The sequence below is a fragment of the Tenrec ecaudatus genome, chromosome 2 (assembly GCF_050624435.1).
Source record: "Tenrec ecaudatus isolate mTenEca1 chromosome 2, mTenEca1.hap1, whole genome shotgun sequence".
NCBI lineage: Eukaryota > Metazoa > Chordata > Mammalia > Afrosoricida > Tenrecidae > Tenrec > Tenrec ecaudatus.
Window position 1 is genome coordinate 289,120,076 of NC_134531.1, and position 16,520 is coordinate 289,136,595.

General features: G+C 47.2%; 1 protein-coding gene across 1 annotated transcript in view; it reads left to right on the plus strand.

Moving 5' to 3' along the window:
- The first annotated feature begins 326 nt into the window (after positions 1–326).
- CCDC80 (coiled-coil domain containing 80) overlaps positions 327–16,520 on the plus strand; it is a 37,089-nt gene continuing 20,895 nt past the window's right edge. The window contains exons 1-3 of the mRNA XM_075542530.1: positions 327–1,107; positions 1,522–3,374; positions 15,101–15,257. Coding sequence (XP_075398645.1) covers positions 1,533–3,374; positions 15,101–15,257 — 1,999 coding nt within the window. The 5' untranslated portion in view covers positions 327–1,107; positions 1,522–1,532. The remainder of the gene's footprint in view (positions 1,108–1,521; positions 3,375–15,100; positions 15,258–16,520) is intronic.

Sequence of the window (16,520 nt, forward strand, 5' to 3'; positions counted from 1 at the left end):
ACGTGAAAAAATATGTATGTGTGTGTATACTGCCTGTGTATGTACAGCCCATGACCATGAACCCAAAGGAATGATCTGTCGCTCTGAAAATCACACAGCCCGATGCAGAACTAGGAGGATTTTCCCTTTGCAAAGAGCAATGTGAGAACAAACAGACAGGAAGGGACAGTCTCCTGATCACATGGTGCGTGAAGGGTTAAGTTCTCGACCATCCGATTCTACAGTGATTTATGATGATGTGTAGTGTTTCAAAACTTTCCCCCACCCCCCCACCCCCAAAAAAACAGCCCTCCCCCTCCCCACTGAGTCCACCCTCCATGTGCCGACTTGGGCAGGAGGGCGGTGTTTTGCTGATCTGTTAAATTCTTAGAGCAATCTCCTTGCGTCCCAGCAGCGGCTGCTGTTTGAGTTTGGTTTGGAGCGGAGCTGAGGTGGCCCCGACTGAATCTGGGCAAGAGCAAGGAGCAAAAGAAGGAGAAAGAGGAAAGGGAAGGAGAGGGGGGTGGGTGGGGAGAAAGGTGGGAAGAAAGAATAGCAGGCAAAAAAGGGAGGAGTGGGGGGAGTCCCCTTTCAACCTCACATTCCTGCGCTTGGCCTCAGCCTGGAAAATGTATTAATCCCGGAGCTTTTACGCTGGGAGACAAAGGACCTAGGCCAGACTGTGGGGGGGAAACGGGTGATAAGAAGGCTCTGGGAACTTAAAGAGGGAGAGAGAGCTCGGGCTCCACGTTGAAGGGCCGCGTCCTGAGTCTGTGCGAGTGACAGACGCCCTGGACCACAGGGGACCAGGCAGAAGCTGCAGGCCAATGGAAGTGCCAAGACTCCGGGGGACAGCTCCTTGTACCCCAGCCTCCTTGTTAAGAAGGTAAAAAAGACACGGGAAGGAAGACAGCCAAAAAGACGCTCGACTCCGGAACAGGACTGGACTGTGGTGGGACCGGGGAAGCTGGAGCTGCCGGGAACGTCCCTTTGTCCTGCTCACCCTGGCGAAGGGGAAGAGAGGGCCGGGGGACAACGGATTCCAGGATTCCACATAGGAAGTTGTCCTGGGACCAGACGTCAGCTTTCGGGTCCAGCCGTCGGCGTTGCAGCTCTATGAGCCGCAAGGTGAGTGTGGGACGCGTTCTGGCTCTAGGTGCGGAGCTGGATTCTGGGGGGGCTGGCTGGAGGCGGTGAAACGGGAAGGTTGTCCTGATGTCCAGGCTCGGTCCAGATTTTCTCCGGGGCATCCCCGAGGGCCGGGGACAACTCAGCTGACTGGGCAGCCGGCTGGCACTGCCTGCTTTGAGTAATCTCTCCGCCAAAGGCTGGCAAATCCCAAGGGGTTAAAAGCCATAGAATCGCACCCCAAGTTCCATTTCCCGGCCTTCTCCCTTCTTCTCCCAGCCTTCCTTTCCCCCTGCCCTTGACCATGAGCGAGGAAAAAGCGAAATCAGCTTCGTTTTCCATTCAATGATGTTCTTCTCTCCCCTCCCCCCCCGCACCCCCTTTCTGTTTCATGACACCCACTGCCCCTCAAAGTGGATGACAGCATGACGTGGAGAACGGGACCCGGTTTCACCACGCTGCTGGCTCTGTGGCTGATCTGTGTCTCAGAACCCCACATCCATGAGGCGAAACGCGCGAGCCATCGGGGCCGGAAAGTGTCCTGGGTATCCCCAGTGGGGAGTCGGCCTGCGCGGCCACTGAGGCACACGGGGAGATCTGCGGGAACCGAGAGATCCCCCCAAGAGGAGCCGGGCCTCCAGAGAAGGAGGGGCGTGCCAGTGCTGAAGCTCCAGCCCCACACCGTCCTGCCAGCCCCCGAGGGCTTCCGGGGTCCCCAGGTGAGGTCTGAGCAGCCACCAGCGGGCAGGAGCGCCCCTCGGGAGATGGTCCGGGATGAAGGGCCTAGAATGGAGCGTTTCCTCTCCAGGGCCAGTTCCCCCAGCATCCTGGCCAGCTTCGCCGGGAAGAACCGAGTGTGGGTCATCTCGGCCCCCCATGCTTCGGAAGGCTACTACCGCCTGATGATGAGCCTGCTGAAGCGTGACGTGTACTGCGAGCTGGCCGACAGGCACATCCTGCAGATCTTGCTCTTCCACCAGGCAGGCGAGGAGGGTGGCAAGGTGCGCAGGATCACCAGCGAGGGTCGGGTGCTGGAGCAGCCGCTGGAGCCCAGCCTGATCCCCAAGCTGATGGGCTTCCTGAAGCTGGAGAAGGGGAAGTTCGGCATGGTGCTCTTGAAGAAGACGCTGCAGGTGGAAGAACGCTACCCCTATCCCGTCAGGCTGGAGGCTCTGTACGAAATCATCGACCAGGGCCCCATGCGAAAGATCGAGAAGATCATCCAGAAGAATTTCGTCCAAAAGTGCAAAGCCGCTGGGGTGGAGGGTCAGGTGGTGGACGAAGGGGACCACGCTGGGGGTGCGGGAGCAGAAGGCAGGTCCAGGAAAGAAGACCCGAGGAGAGCCCCCGTCCCCCCAACCAGAGAGAGTCGGGTGAAGGTGACGAAGAAACCGGCCACCACCAGAGCGACTGCTCCCCCAGATCCCCAAACCCCAAGGGTCACCACCCCTCCTCTGGCTCCAGTCACCACGGTGACCCGGGCCACATCTGGGTTGTTCACCGGAGCGTCAAGACCGACGACCACCACTGCCTTCCCCACCACCCAGAGGCTCTGGCCCACCTGGATGCATGTCTCCTTGGACCCCCGCAAGCCCCCCACCACGGCGGAGGTGACCACTGCCAGGGAGCCCTCAGGCTCTGAGAACCTCTCCCCTTCCATCAGGAAGGAGCAACACAAGCAGCGGCCACCGAGCACCAGGAGGCCCGGCAAGACCACCCGCGTGGAGAGCTTCACGGCTGGCCCTGCCACCATCATCCCAGAGCACAGCAGCAGGGGTGGCTCTGGCCGTTTCCGGGACAACCGCACGGACAGGCGGGAGCAGGGCCACCAAGAGCCGGGTCCTCTCAAGCCAGCTAAGGGGAAACCGCCGAAAAAGAAGGCCCACGACAAAGGCCTTAGTAATCAGTATGAGGATAAGCCCTTCAGCCGGCCTACCGCCTCTCATCTGGAGGAGGAGCTGCAGGTGGGCAGCACACCCCCTAAGAAAGCCAAAGAGTCCAAAAAGCATGAGAAACCTGAGAAACCGAACAAGAAAAAGAAGGTAAAGCAGGAGAAAGTGGACAAGCTCCTCAAGAGCCAAAAGCCAGCGAAGAAGGACAAGCCAGAGAAGACGAGCAAGCTGGACAAAGAGAAGAGCAAGAAGAAGAAGGCGGATAAAAGCGAGCAGGAGGGCTACCTGAAGCCCCCCGCGAAACTCTTCCCGCAGAGCCCCCAAAAGTCAGTGGCTGACCTGCTGGGTTCCTTTGAAGGCAAACGCAGGATCCTAGTAAGTGAATCTTCTCCTGTGTCCTGTTCTGTGGGCTGAGATGGGACGTGCTACTGTTTGGTCTGCTGCTTCCCCCAAAGCACCTTGCTAGAAGTCAGTGTCTGGGTGAACCCGCAGCGTGTTAAGACCAGACTAGTTCTCAGGAAAAGGTAGCCAGGCCATGATAGCCAAGGTGCTGGCACAGAGATTATATTGGCTTAGATAGATGCTCGAAGACCCAGTGCGCTCAGAATCATGGTATGGAGCCAGTGGCTGGGAGTTCCTGAGACATGAGAGCAGACAGGCATCTGTAATCAGCTGTTTCCAAACTCAGTAGGCACACCCCATCCTTACTCCCCTCTGTCAAGGTCTAAAGTTCAAAAGTCCGTGGAAAAATGTGTTTGGAAAGCAATGGAATTTTTCCGCCAACTTTCCAACAACCACTTCATATTTCTGGGTACAGCTCTTTTCCCCGAGTTCAACTAAATAGGAGAATGATAAGGTTCTCAGAACGGATTGCACTGTTCCTAGTTATAACAGCTGGATCCTGAGAACTGGACGCACTTGTGTGGGGGGACTGACAGGGTTCCGTTCCCTTCCATAATGTTTTCTATCTTCCTATGCAAACCCTCAAAGGGCAGGCCACCTTGGTGAGTAGCGGGCAGGAGTCGGTGTGTGGAAGGAGGTATGAGTTTGTGTGGCCCTCATGAGTCACTTGTAAAACGACTTGTGAAATCTCCCCTCACGGACTACCTCTCCATCACTGCCCAGCTACTTGTAAGAAGCCAAAGGAATGGGGAATTAGAGAAATTGCTCCCATTGTCCTTACTCCTGAATTGGGAGTCTAGATGTCAGTAGTTTCTCTTGAGTCTTCATAAAATGAACACCTTTTATGTGTGTTCGCATGTGTGTATGTATGCACATGCGTGTATAAAACAGACACGCAGTACTAACTTCAGCTTTGGCGGTCGTTCTGATTACTGCAGGTCTTGAGCAAGCCACACACCCCGCCCATCCCACCCCCATCTACCCCCTCTCTTGGACATTGCCAAGAGCTAGTTAAATGTCAGGAGGACTTGGAGCAAAAATAAGCCCTATCCTCAAAGTGAGGACTCCTTCTTCCTGAGCCTCATGTTCCCTATGTTTGGTGCTGGTTTCTCCTGGCTTCTTGATGCTGTCATTTTACACTTGGCAAACGAGGAGGAAAAGGCGGTGATGCAATTGTCAAGTGAAAAAAAAGTTAAGTCAACGCGGCTGCCACTGCCAACAGTGTGGGTCTGGAATGGTTCTCTCGGATACCTGGGTGGGCAAAGCCAGCGTGTACCGCTGAAGGCAGCTCCTATCTGCTGAAGGCCCAGGGTGACCCTGCCCTGCAGTCCCCACCCAGGGAGATAGCCGCTCATCTCTCAAGACTAGGCACCTATGTTTCAGATAGTTTCTCTGAGTGTTTTGATCTGTCCTACAGTGTTTGAATCAGGCCTGCTGCCCACTGTAATGTTGCATTTGAAATGTTATCCGCAGCAACGTGTCTTGCAGAATTTATGGAATGTCCCAAGAGTCCCTTAGCTACTTACCTACATTGATAGTGAATCTATATATTGGAATGAAGCTTAGGCTTTAGTAGACTCTAAAGGGAACCCTGGTGTCATAGTAGGTTAAGAGTTGGGCTGCTAACTGCAAGGTCAGCTGTTTGAAACCATCAGCTGCTCTTCCAAAGAAAGATGAGGTTCTCTACTTCCATTAACAGTTACAGTCTCAGAAACCCACAGAGGTAGCTCTATATTGCCCTACAGGGTTGCTATGAGTTGGAAACTAGTTGATGGCAATGAGTTAAAAAGTTAAGTGTGTGTGTGTGTGTTCTGTTGTACTGCAACTAGGTGATGATTGTTTTTTTGTTTGTTTTCTTTGATACATTTATATGCATCTACTTATGTGTTTTTAGCCAGAGCCATAGACTATATATTTAGGTTACCAGAGGATAAGCTGCTAGGATAGTTTAACCACTAGTTGGATGCGCAGTCTACATAAACAGAACCCTTCCTGTCCTAATCAAAAGAACCACAGATTTCAAAATAGAACTCTTTTTCTTTTTTTGCTGGCACTAGAGTGTGCGTTCGGGGAGCTGTGGGGCAAAGTGCTCTATATTAGGGTGGAGCAGCCATAGTGGTGTGTTCTGTGAGGTCCCCTTGAGTGCCTGGGACTGTGTCCAGTATTAAGGACATCACCCAGCCCTGGCCATCCAACCAACAAGGCAGGAAACTCCTGCTCATGGTTAGAAGTATACGGGGTGGCGGGTGGGGGGAGTGTACCCACCTGGCAAATACACCCATTGCCCATAGTTTGTGAATCAAAAGAAAGGGGGTTTCACTACCATTCCCCTCAAGATTAGTTAGGCCATTTTCTCCCTTCGCCTCTTCACTCCTACAGTAAGGAATCTGAAAGCCCAGATGGGCCTTTTCTGCTTTTAACTGTATCCCTGGTCATAAATTTTGAGCAAGTGAAACTCAGATGACAGCTTCTGCTGATGTCATGTGAGGCGAAGCAGAAACCAGCTGGACTTGCTCTTGGCCCTATCGGCTGTGGGGCCAGCAAGAAAGCAAGGAAAGAACGCACCAACAGAAGGCACTGTCATCTTGTCATCCCCTCCTCCAACATGTGTTTTCCGACGGGCTAATGAGGACTGAAATGGGCATGAAGTTGGAAAAGGGAGACATGGGTGAGGAGAAAAGGGTCTCTCTGTTTCACCAGATGGGGAGAAAATCCGTGCTTCTGGGTGAAGGATTGTGGGTGACATTGATCCTTTTCCAGAGGTGTGGTAGTGCTGTGGGCTAGGGGTGGGGTGGCTGACCAAGGTCAACTGTTCAAATCCATCAGCTTCCTTGCTCGTGAGAGATGAGGCTGCCCCTGTGAAATATGGAGTCTCTAGAACTCTGCATAGGGGCGCTGTGCGTTAAGTGTTACTCAGCGGCGACAGCTTTCTTTGGTTTAGCTCAGGTATGGCTAGGACACACCTGGGTTACAAGTGGGGCTGCTACATTGTAAAGTCAGCAGCTCACACGCACCAGCCGTCTGGGGAAGAAAGATGGGGCTTTCTGCTCTCGAAAAGATGTCCATCCGTGAAAACCCACAGGGACAGTTATACTCTGTCCTCTAAGGCCCACGGGAGTCAGAGATGACTTGATGGCAGGGAGAAGGTCTGGCTGAGCAGTTTCTTTTAAACATTGCTCTTTCCATCACTGCCCGTAAGAGGCCATCATTTTACAACTCATTGCTGTAGGCAGCATTTTCTGTAGGTATGCTGCCGCCTTTTTCTACTCACTTTTCCTGGGAAAGGTAGGGGATGTTATTCAGAAGCTTAATTGTTCAACTAATATACATAAAGGGCTGAGCATATTTTCCTCCAAACGGCCTTAACTTACCTAATGAACAGAATTTTAAATGAGGATTGCCTTATGAACAATTATATAAAGATTTTTGGCAACTCTTTCTGTTCATGTAGTAATCTAGATCTTAACTGCAAGTTATCATAAACCACTAGTCCCATGCATACACGTATAACATTCTTGAGATATAAAAAAAGTCTATGCTGATTTCTTTATCAATTACTTTGAGGTATGCTGGTAATATGGCATGGGTTGTGGTTGAGGGAATCATAGCATACCCAAACCCATTGCCATTGGATTGATTTCAACTCATGGCGACTCTATGTAGGGATTCAGAAGCTGTAAACCTTTACAGGACCAGGCAGCCTCATTTTTCACCTATGGAATGTCTGATGGATTTGCATCACTGACCTTGTGGTTAACAGTCCAACGCTTACCCAACAGTGCCACTAGAAAGAAGCCCCAGGTGGACCTGGGTGTTCTATTCTTAAATTCACTCCGTCAAACCCACTGCTTCTCAAGGTCATATCCTGTAAGGTGTGTGTTGGCTAAAATCTCAAACAAACAAACAAAAAACCCCTATGACAAAGGACTTTGTAAACCCCATTCTACAGATTAAAAAATCAAAGGACAGAAAGATTAGAGAGGTTGAAAAATTATATATCTATCTATATATATATATATATAATAGGCATCAGTGTTTTCTCTTTATCTTTTATTTCCATTCTTTCCATGAACTCTGTGATGCTCTCTCATATATATAATAATTGTCAGAGTGAGTATTTGCACTAGGGTCAGTTTGAACTCAGTATCTGAACTTGATTTGGAAGTACATGCTCTACCCATTTTGCCTTCTTGTGTGGATGAACTTCCTGTAGGCCTGTGCTCTGAAGTGAAGGGGAAAGCTAGATATCATCCTGGGAACAAATCATTGTGCACATTTCAAAATTTATTTTCAAGCTTAATTTTCTTGGACCGATGGGAAAATGTATTGTTAACATTCTGGGCTACCCTGCTGTTAGCGTGGGCCTTCTGCTTTAGTGCCTACAAGTATGGTAATTGGTACCTCGGGTCTCTGCCTTTCCCAGCAGCCAGTCAGGGCAAGAGATTGAATCCCGGTGAACTTAATCTTTCCAATGGCATGTTTCAGTGTGGGGTTGGTCACACTGAGACTATAGACAAGCTAGCAAGCCCTTCAGCTGAAAAATCAGCATTTGGGACCCTGAGATCACCCAACCTGTCCATCAATAAGAGGTTTCACAGTGAATCTCCTATAGTGCAAGTGGATTGATATTTTCAATCTGATATTTCAAACTCAGGAATCTTAGATCATAGGATAATAATGTCTTTAATTGGTTTTATTTATTAACGAGTTGAAAGCTGTGCCTTTGTAGCTTGAAGGTTTCTTTTCTATGAAAATCTAGTGCTTTGAGCCCCAAACAGTTGCCTAGCCCATTCCAACTCGTGGGATTCCATGTGTGTTGGCAGAGAACTGAGCTCCACAGTTTTCAATGACTGGTTTTTTGGAAATCAATTTCCAGACCTTTTTCCCGAGACACCTCTGGGTAGACTCAAACCACGAACCTTTCCAGTAGTAGCTGAGTCTGTTAACGGTGGCACCCTCTGGGGACCCTGTGTTAGACTGCTAAGCACACGGTCAGTGACTCAAACCCATCAGCTGCTTGAGAGGAGAAGATGAAGCTGTTTGTTCCCACAGAGATTTCCGGTCTCAGGAACCCTCCTAGACCGGGTTGCTATGAATCAGAACTGACTCAACGGCCTTGGGTTTGTTTTAGGGCCTAAAAGGGTATTTAGAACAATCTGAGACTGAAAAGATCTTCCCACATAGCATCTTTCTATTCCTGCTTGCTCCTTTGACATATGTAAACTGACTCCCTGATCCCCCCCAGGCTCACCGGGCCAGCACCCCAGTTGAAACAGAGACCTGGAAAAGAACCACATCACAATTCTAAAGTCATGAAACACCCCCCTGATTTATTGCCACCAAACTGGAAAGAGGCCAAGCACAACTGCCAGGAAAGAATGTTTCCTGCAAAGTTCTAGAATGCTCTCTTTCGGAAGTGGGAACTGGAAACGGTTTTCATTTTAAGCACTTTGAAAGAACGCCAAGCGAGAAAATGTGACAGAAACGCCAATAGAGAGAGAGGAGTCCCTGAGATGTGTACAGAGGATCAGCCTCCTCTCTGTTTCCTGATGCAAATTTAAGAAGCAGATGAAATGTGTAAGGGAGTAAGCCTTTGCCAATGGTTGGGGGCTGTACCTATAGATTAATAGTCAGGGGTCACTGTAAGCCCTTCACCTCTCCTCTGACGGTGGAATGATCCATGTATCCTGTGATCGTAGCATCATGTGATGCGGTGATAGGAGATGGGGTTTCAGCGCATTGAGAAACTTAAACTCTAGTTGGGAAAGTGTGGTGTAGCATAAAAGATAATAGTCCATCAAGGAAATCCACAAATTCCGAGTAGCTCAGATAAAAAAAATAAAATTAAAAAAAGAGCCACGCCTATTGTGCAGTTGACTCTGACTCGTGGGGACCCTGTGCGTGTCAAGTTCAACTGTGCTCCACAAGGTTTTCCATGGCTGATACTTTGGAAGTAGACCACCAGCCCCTTCTTTGAAAGTGCCTCTGAGTGAACTCAAACTTTCAACCCAGGGTACTCATGGTTGGCACCACCCAAGGCCTCCACAGATAATATTGTTGCTGTTGTTATTGTTTGTGGCCATGGAGTCGACAACCACTCATCAAGACCCCATAGGACCGAGCAGGACGTGCCCATGAGGTTGTCTAGGCTGTGGTCTTTACAGGAGCCTTTTGCCAGGCCTGTGTACTATGGAGCTGCTGGGGAGGCTCAGACCGCCATCCTTTTAGTTAGGGGCTAAGGGTTTAACCATGGTCCCACCAGGACACTCTCCATAGGCAATAAGAGCAGCCATTCAAAAAGAAGAAGAAGGAGGAGGAGGAGGAGGAGGAGGAGGAGGAGGAGGAGGAGGAGGAGGAGGAGGAGGAGAAGAAGAAGATATTTTTTTGAGGCATGGAAGACGAGAATTAAGAACGACTCAGAGTCTGTGGAGTGGAGCAGGTGGGGTGAACTTGCTAGGTGAGGGAAGGTGATGGGCTCAAAGGCAAAGGAGGGTGTGTGGGTGAACTATTCAGGGGGAGCGTGCTTTGAGTGATGGCATGACTCATAGTAGCTCTGTAGGAATTATTGATTTGATAGATTTGGGGTATATTTTTTTCATGTGATTCTCACAACAATCATGCGTGGTTGGCAGAGTTGTTCCTGTTTACAGATGAGAAAGCGGAGCTTCCCAAGACTAAATGCCTTTCTTAAGGCTCCAAGCTAGTCAGGGTTAAACTAGAAGTATTATGAAGGCCTTTCAATTTTGACGGCATTCACCCATTCTCTGTGCCAAAGGTTCCTTTCATGCCACCATTTAGCCAGGGCTGGCTATAGCGGGTAAAAGAGTTGTGTAAGTTGGAATAGGGCCAAGGTTAGCAAGCGAGAGACTGCGGTCAGAGAGCAGAGGGTCACGAGGCAAAGAAATGAGTCATGCAGAGTGAATGCCACCATGTCAGGCGGTTAGTGCATCCTAGAATAAAGACCAGGAGGTGAAGGGAACCCCCAGAGGCGGTTCCGTATTTTACACACGGCCTAAAACTACTGCTGGGAATGAGTGGTGATCTCAGGTAAATGTCCGTGATCTCGCAGTTCGAAACCACCAGCCACTCCGCGGGGGAAAGATGAGGCTTTCTACTCCGGTAAAGAGTTTCTGTCTCAGTAGCCCACAGGGCAGCTCTACCCTGTCCTACAGGGTCAGCACGAGTCAGCATCGACTCAATGGCAGTGACCGCGTCTGGGTAGTTGTGCCCTGGTGACTCTTCTACAAATAGTCTGAACTTGGACTTATCCATAACTTAAAAGCCACCAGCACCAGCAGTTGGCACTGAGTTGATTCAGGGTGGAAATATAACTTTGTTCCATAAGACTTTTAATGGATAGTTTTTTTTTTTTCCTGAAGTAGGTCACTCACCAGGCTTTTGTTCTGAGGCAACTCAGGGAGTCTTACCTGTATCCTTTCAGTTAGCGATCACAAGTGTTAACTGTTTGCCCAACTACGCAAAAAACTGAACTCACTGCCATCGAGTCAATTCCACCTGACAGAGACTAAATTGGCAAGAAAACCCTGTGGGTTTCCAAGACTGTAACTTTTTACTGGAATAGAAAGTCTTGTCTTTCTCCCATAGAATAGCTGGTAGTTTCAAACTGCTGGCCTTGTGGTTAGCAGTCTAATGTGTAAGGACTCCTAATTTAGGACATAAACCAAACAAACACAACTGAGGTCTGAGTCATGACTAAGTACTCATTAACAGTAAATATCCTCCTCTAGTTTTATTTTTTTTAATGGTTGGCTGTCATGTGTTTGCACGTAAAACATTCATTTTATTTATTTTAAAAGTGTGTTTATGAATGAGGATCAGCCAGAAGTAAAAAAACCCTAAAATATCCCGAATAAAAATAAAACTCTCCGATTTGGGCTACCCTCAAAATTTGAAAAGAAAAAAAATTCAAATGCTCATTAAAAGAAATTAAAAATACTACCACCATATATTTTTAGAAACACCTTAAATGGCTAAAGCATCTGACTTGAAGGGAGCCTTTGACCACGCCAAAGGAAGGCAATTCAGGACATTGAGAAAATGATCAAACATCACACACAAGTAAAATTTTGCTGAAGATAATGTGAAAACAGCATTAATTAACAGGGATCTGCTAGAAATTCAAATTAGATTCAGAAGCGGATGTGGAACAGGGAAATCATTGTTGACATCGGATGAATCTTGGTTGATGGCACAGAAAAACATTCAGAACATGTGATTGTCTCGGGTGGAGTCCAGACCAAGAGGCAATCATTGGACGAGAGTAAGACGATACTAAGTGGTTTAAAATTAGGAGAGATGTGCCTCAGGGTTGTATTCTTTCTCTATAAGGATTTAATTTGTACAGCGAGCAAAAGTAATCCCAGAAACTGCACTAGAACTCAGAACCAGGATTTGAGGAAGACTCCTTAATAATTTGCAGTTTACAGACACACGCTGCAAGTGAAAAGGATTTTAAGTATTTGCCCATAAAGATCAAAGGCTACAGAGTATATGGATTATACCTTAGCTTTTAAATTAAAATCATCATAATAATTCACAATTTGACCGATAAGCAACATCAAAATAATTGGAGAAAAGATGAAATTTGTCAAAGATTTAATTTGACCTGAATTCACAATCGATACCCAAAGAAGCAGCAATCAAGAAATCAAACATATTGTATAGGGCAAATCTGCTGCAAAAGACCTGTTTAAAAGGTTAACAAGATTGGGGTATCCAGAGAGTGTGGTCGTTAGTGCTCCCTCAGACTGGGGGACTCACCACACAGCTCAGTTTTCAGACAAACCACAGATGGGTGTACAAGGTGAACAACAACATGGGCAAAAATCCGCATGGGCCACAATCCGCAGGACCATCATTCATCCCAGATCCGAGGGGGAGCACTTGCCCAAGGACGAAGTTCCAAGGGCAGGAAGGGTTAGAAAAGGAGGAGAAATGGGAAGCACAGGAAGGAAGGGTGGGATGAGTGGTTACATTATGGGAATTGCAAGTCACAGCAAGAGACAAAAATGTGCATAAACTGGTGAAAGGCAGACTGGCTCCGTAAATCGTCATCCAATTCATAATCAGAAGGTCAGATAGATAGATAAGATGTTAAAAAGCAAAGATGTCACTTTGAAGACTAAGTTGTGCCTGACTCTAGCCATGGTATTTTCAGTCACCTTATATGCACGCGAAATCTGGAAGAAGGAGAATTTGTATATCTCGGTTATGATGTCCTCCAAGAATATTGAAAATACCATGGACTGCCAAAAGAATGAATAATTCTGTCTTGGAAGAAATGCCATTAGAATGCTCCTCAGAAGCAAACATGGTTAAACTTCATCTCGAGCACTTTGGACTAATTCTGGAGATGCGACATTATGCTTGGCAACATAGAAAATTATTGAAGAAGTGGACAGACTTTAAAAGAGACGGATTCACACAGTGGCTGCAACCATGGGCTCAAATATAACAATGAATTGTAAGGTTGGCACACAGGACAGTGCAGTGTCTGTTCTGTTGCATAGTGAGTTGGAACCAACTGGACAGGACCTAGCATACACATATAAAAGTATAAATAAATTAATAAGCTTGGAGACATATTATTCCCCACCCCCGCCAGGAAGTTATATTTCTAAAACAAGTGCTTCTTACTCACCATGTCCATCCTAAACAATCAATTAGCAAACCCAACAGTTTAAAAATAAACTATATCATGCCTGATTAAAATAAATAACAGGAAAAATAACTTTACCCCCAAAACCTTCGTTAATATTCTACTCAAAGGCTATTAAACACATTTTCAATTCCTTGAGGAATAATACCTGCTTCATATATAACCTGTAGGCAGCAGTAAACACATCTCTGATGGGGAAAATATGTGGCAAGCTCAAACTGGTACCTGATTGATATGCATTTTTATACAGTATTTGGAAGAGGTTTAAAAACCTTGCCATCTTCCCCTCAGGAAAATGCCGAAGTGGGTGAAACCGACTGTTAGCTCACTTGGATACTAACCAGGAGGTTAGGGGCCAAGTCTATTTAGAAGCATTGCAGGGGGGGGGGCGGGGAGGGGGCCGATGAGCCGATGCTCAAGCACGCGCTATTGAAAGCCCTTTGGAGCATTTTGAATGACGCCGATATGTCAGCGTCGACTTGAAAACAACTGCTCCCAGTAGAAAGCACAAGAGAGGTTTCATAAGACTAGGCGAGTAAGTAGAAACGTGTCTGCTACATTAGCATGTGGTCAAATCAAAGAACAGGCTTAAGGAAAACTCCTTTGAAAAGGCTCGTTTATGAGCTCAGTAGTGAATCAGCAAGAGGCAAGGAATGTGCATTGCACACATTCGCGCAGGAAGCGACGGTCATCAGGAAGGGCCAGCGGAATTCACTTCACATGTTCGCTCTAAAGCAACATGCCTAGTCTCTCATGTCACATCGTGGCGATTTCAGCTCAGGAAACCTCTGGTGAGATTAGAGAAGGCTCACACAGGGTGGCAAACGAATCAAGGGGCTAGAGAAAGTTGACACTGGGTGAGGTCAAAAATGTGAGACATCTTTAGAGGGTTCAAAAGGATGTCTGAAATACGGAGGTATCCCATTTTATGCAAATATAATTTGCATAATTATAGTCTTCTATCAAAATAATTCTTTTCCCAGGAGCTTCATCACTAAAACACTCTTTCAGTTTTTCTATCTTTCCTCTGTTCCCCAGAAGAAGCCCGGGGTTATTACTGACGAGGAGATAGATTTTCTGAGGGGCTGCTAGGAGACCTGGTGGTTATTCACTGGGCAGCTCACTGCAAAGTCAGCAGTTGGAAGCCACTGGCTGCTCTGCCGGAGAAAGATGAGACGTTCTGCTCCTATAAGAGTTCCACCCTCCGGAACCCACAGGGCAGTGCGCTCCTGTCTGACGGGGCCACTGTGAGTCAGCCTTGAGGGTAGTGAGTTTGAATTTTGAAGTGAAAAATACCAGACCTAAATTGGAAAGAAGGCTGGGTGGAAAGGATGAAAACACTCTTCAATATCAAACAATGTGAGATATATATATATATATTATGTATATTATATATATTATATATATATCACGCACACATTGGGACAAAGAAATTTTTCTATGACAAAATTATATATATATATATATATCACACACACATTGGGACAAAGAAATTTTTCTATGACAAAAAACTAAAAACTTTCTTCAAGATTGCCTAAATTAAAAAAAAAATTGAACCATGAAAAAAAATTGAACCATGAAATATCCCCATAGTGCTCAAGACCCACTTGTGAAGTTCAAGTCGGTTGAACATGAAGTAATAGTCGTAACCCCTGAATCTTTGAATGTCTGATGAGCCAACTGGGATAAGGGAGGAGTAGCATTTGGCTGCCAAGTTTTCATGTGAGGCTCACAAAGCCTTGCAAAATAAATATTCCGGTCGAGTTCACAAATGAGAAAACTAGGACACAGGGAGTAGTCATGAAGGGAAATAGAGAAAACTCCAAGCTGCCTGGCACCATTTTATAAAAATCTCTGTTCAAAAAATCTCCTGTGGCCCTGATTCTATTGACTGTCCAATGGAATAGTCAGTAGCTTATCTCTCAGCCATCACCACTAGCCTGAATTATCCGCTTGGCTTTTGCATCAATGTGAAACTATCTATGCAAACTAATCTTTACTTGACTTCACCCACCTCCAGCTGATCACCGCTCCCAAGGCTGAGAACAACATGTATGTGCAGCAGCGGGACGAATACCTGGAAAGCTTCTGCAAAATGGCGACCAGGAGAATCTCCGTGATCACCATCTTCGGCCCAGTCCACAACAGCACCATGAAGATCGACCACTTCCAGCTAGGTTCTCATCAGCGCTTGTATTCAGTACTGTTTTTCTCCTCTCTAAGAGGGTAGACCAGGTGGGGAGCCCCAGGGGCAATTCAGACAGCTCTTCTTCCCTTGTGGTGATAGGGGTCAGTTTGCTTACCTATCTATACTTCCATGAAGGGTTGTTTTTTTTTTTTTGGTTAAAGTTCCAGCACGATTAAGTGAAAAAATATATAAGCACAGTGTGGTTGAAGGGGTGCCCTGGTGGCGTAATGGTTACACATTGGGCCATGATCCACATGGTCGGCAGTTCAAAACCACCAGCAGCTCCTCAGGAGAAAGACTGGGCTTTCCATTCCCATCAAAGTGATCGTCTCAGTTACAGTGCAGAGTCAGCACTGACTCCACAGCAGTGAGTTTGAGTGACTTGAAAAGGCAGAAAATGCACAAAAGAAAGAGACATTGAGACACTTTCTTTTTGGGCTCCTGAGACTTGCCTGTGGGCGACACCACCTAGTCCTCCTGCAGGTGACTCATGCCCAGACCCTTGGAAGGGCTGGACTCCTGGCAAGGCTGAGGGGGAGGGTATTAACTGAAGCTGAACGAACCTGTTAACATCAATGAAAAATGACTGAAAATGTGGAGCAAACTGTGCCTGGGTCCTTGTGGAAAACGGAAGAACTTGGCCGAAGTTAGGGTTTTCACAGTTTTTCATATTAACGATGCAGGGGAGATGCATGGCGCGTCCATCTCAACGCTGGGTAACGCGGCTCTCGGTCATGGCAGTTCTGGGAACGTTGCAAGACGCACTGTGCATACTTCAGTCTCACAGTCATCAGTTCAAAGCATAACCCACCCACTTGATTTTATAATGATTCCATTTCGAGGGCTCTCTCTTTTTAAAAAATGTTATTGTATTGGGGGCTCTTACAGCTCTTATCACAATCCATACATCTATCCATTTTGTCAAACATATCTTTACCTATGCTGTCATCACCTTTTCCAAAACATTTTCTTTATACTTGAGCCCCTGGCAGCAGCTCCTCATTTTACCCACTCCCTTCCCAACCCTCCATCTCTACCCCCTACCCCCTTGATAATGTATAAATTATTCTTTTATTTTTCATGTTTTACTCCGACTGCTGTCTCATTTCTCCCCCCTTTTCTGCTGTCCGTCCCCTTGGGATGAGGACCATATGTAGATAATTGTGGCGGTTCCCATTTATTCCCCAGGCAACCTTACCCTCCCAGTATCGCTGCTCCCCTTATTGGTCCTGGGGGTTTATCTGCTCTGGAT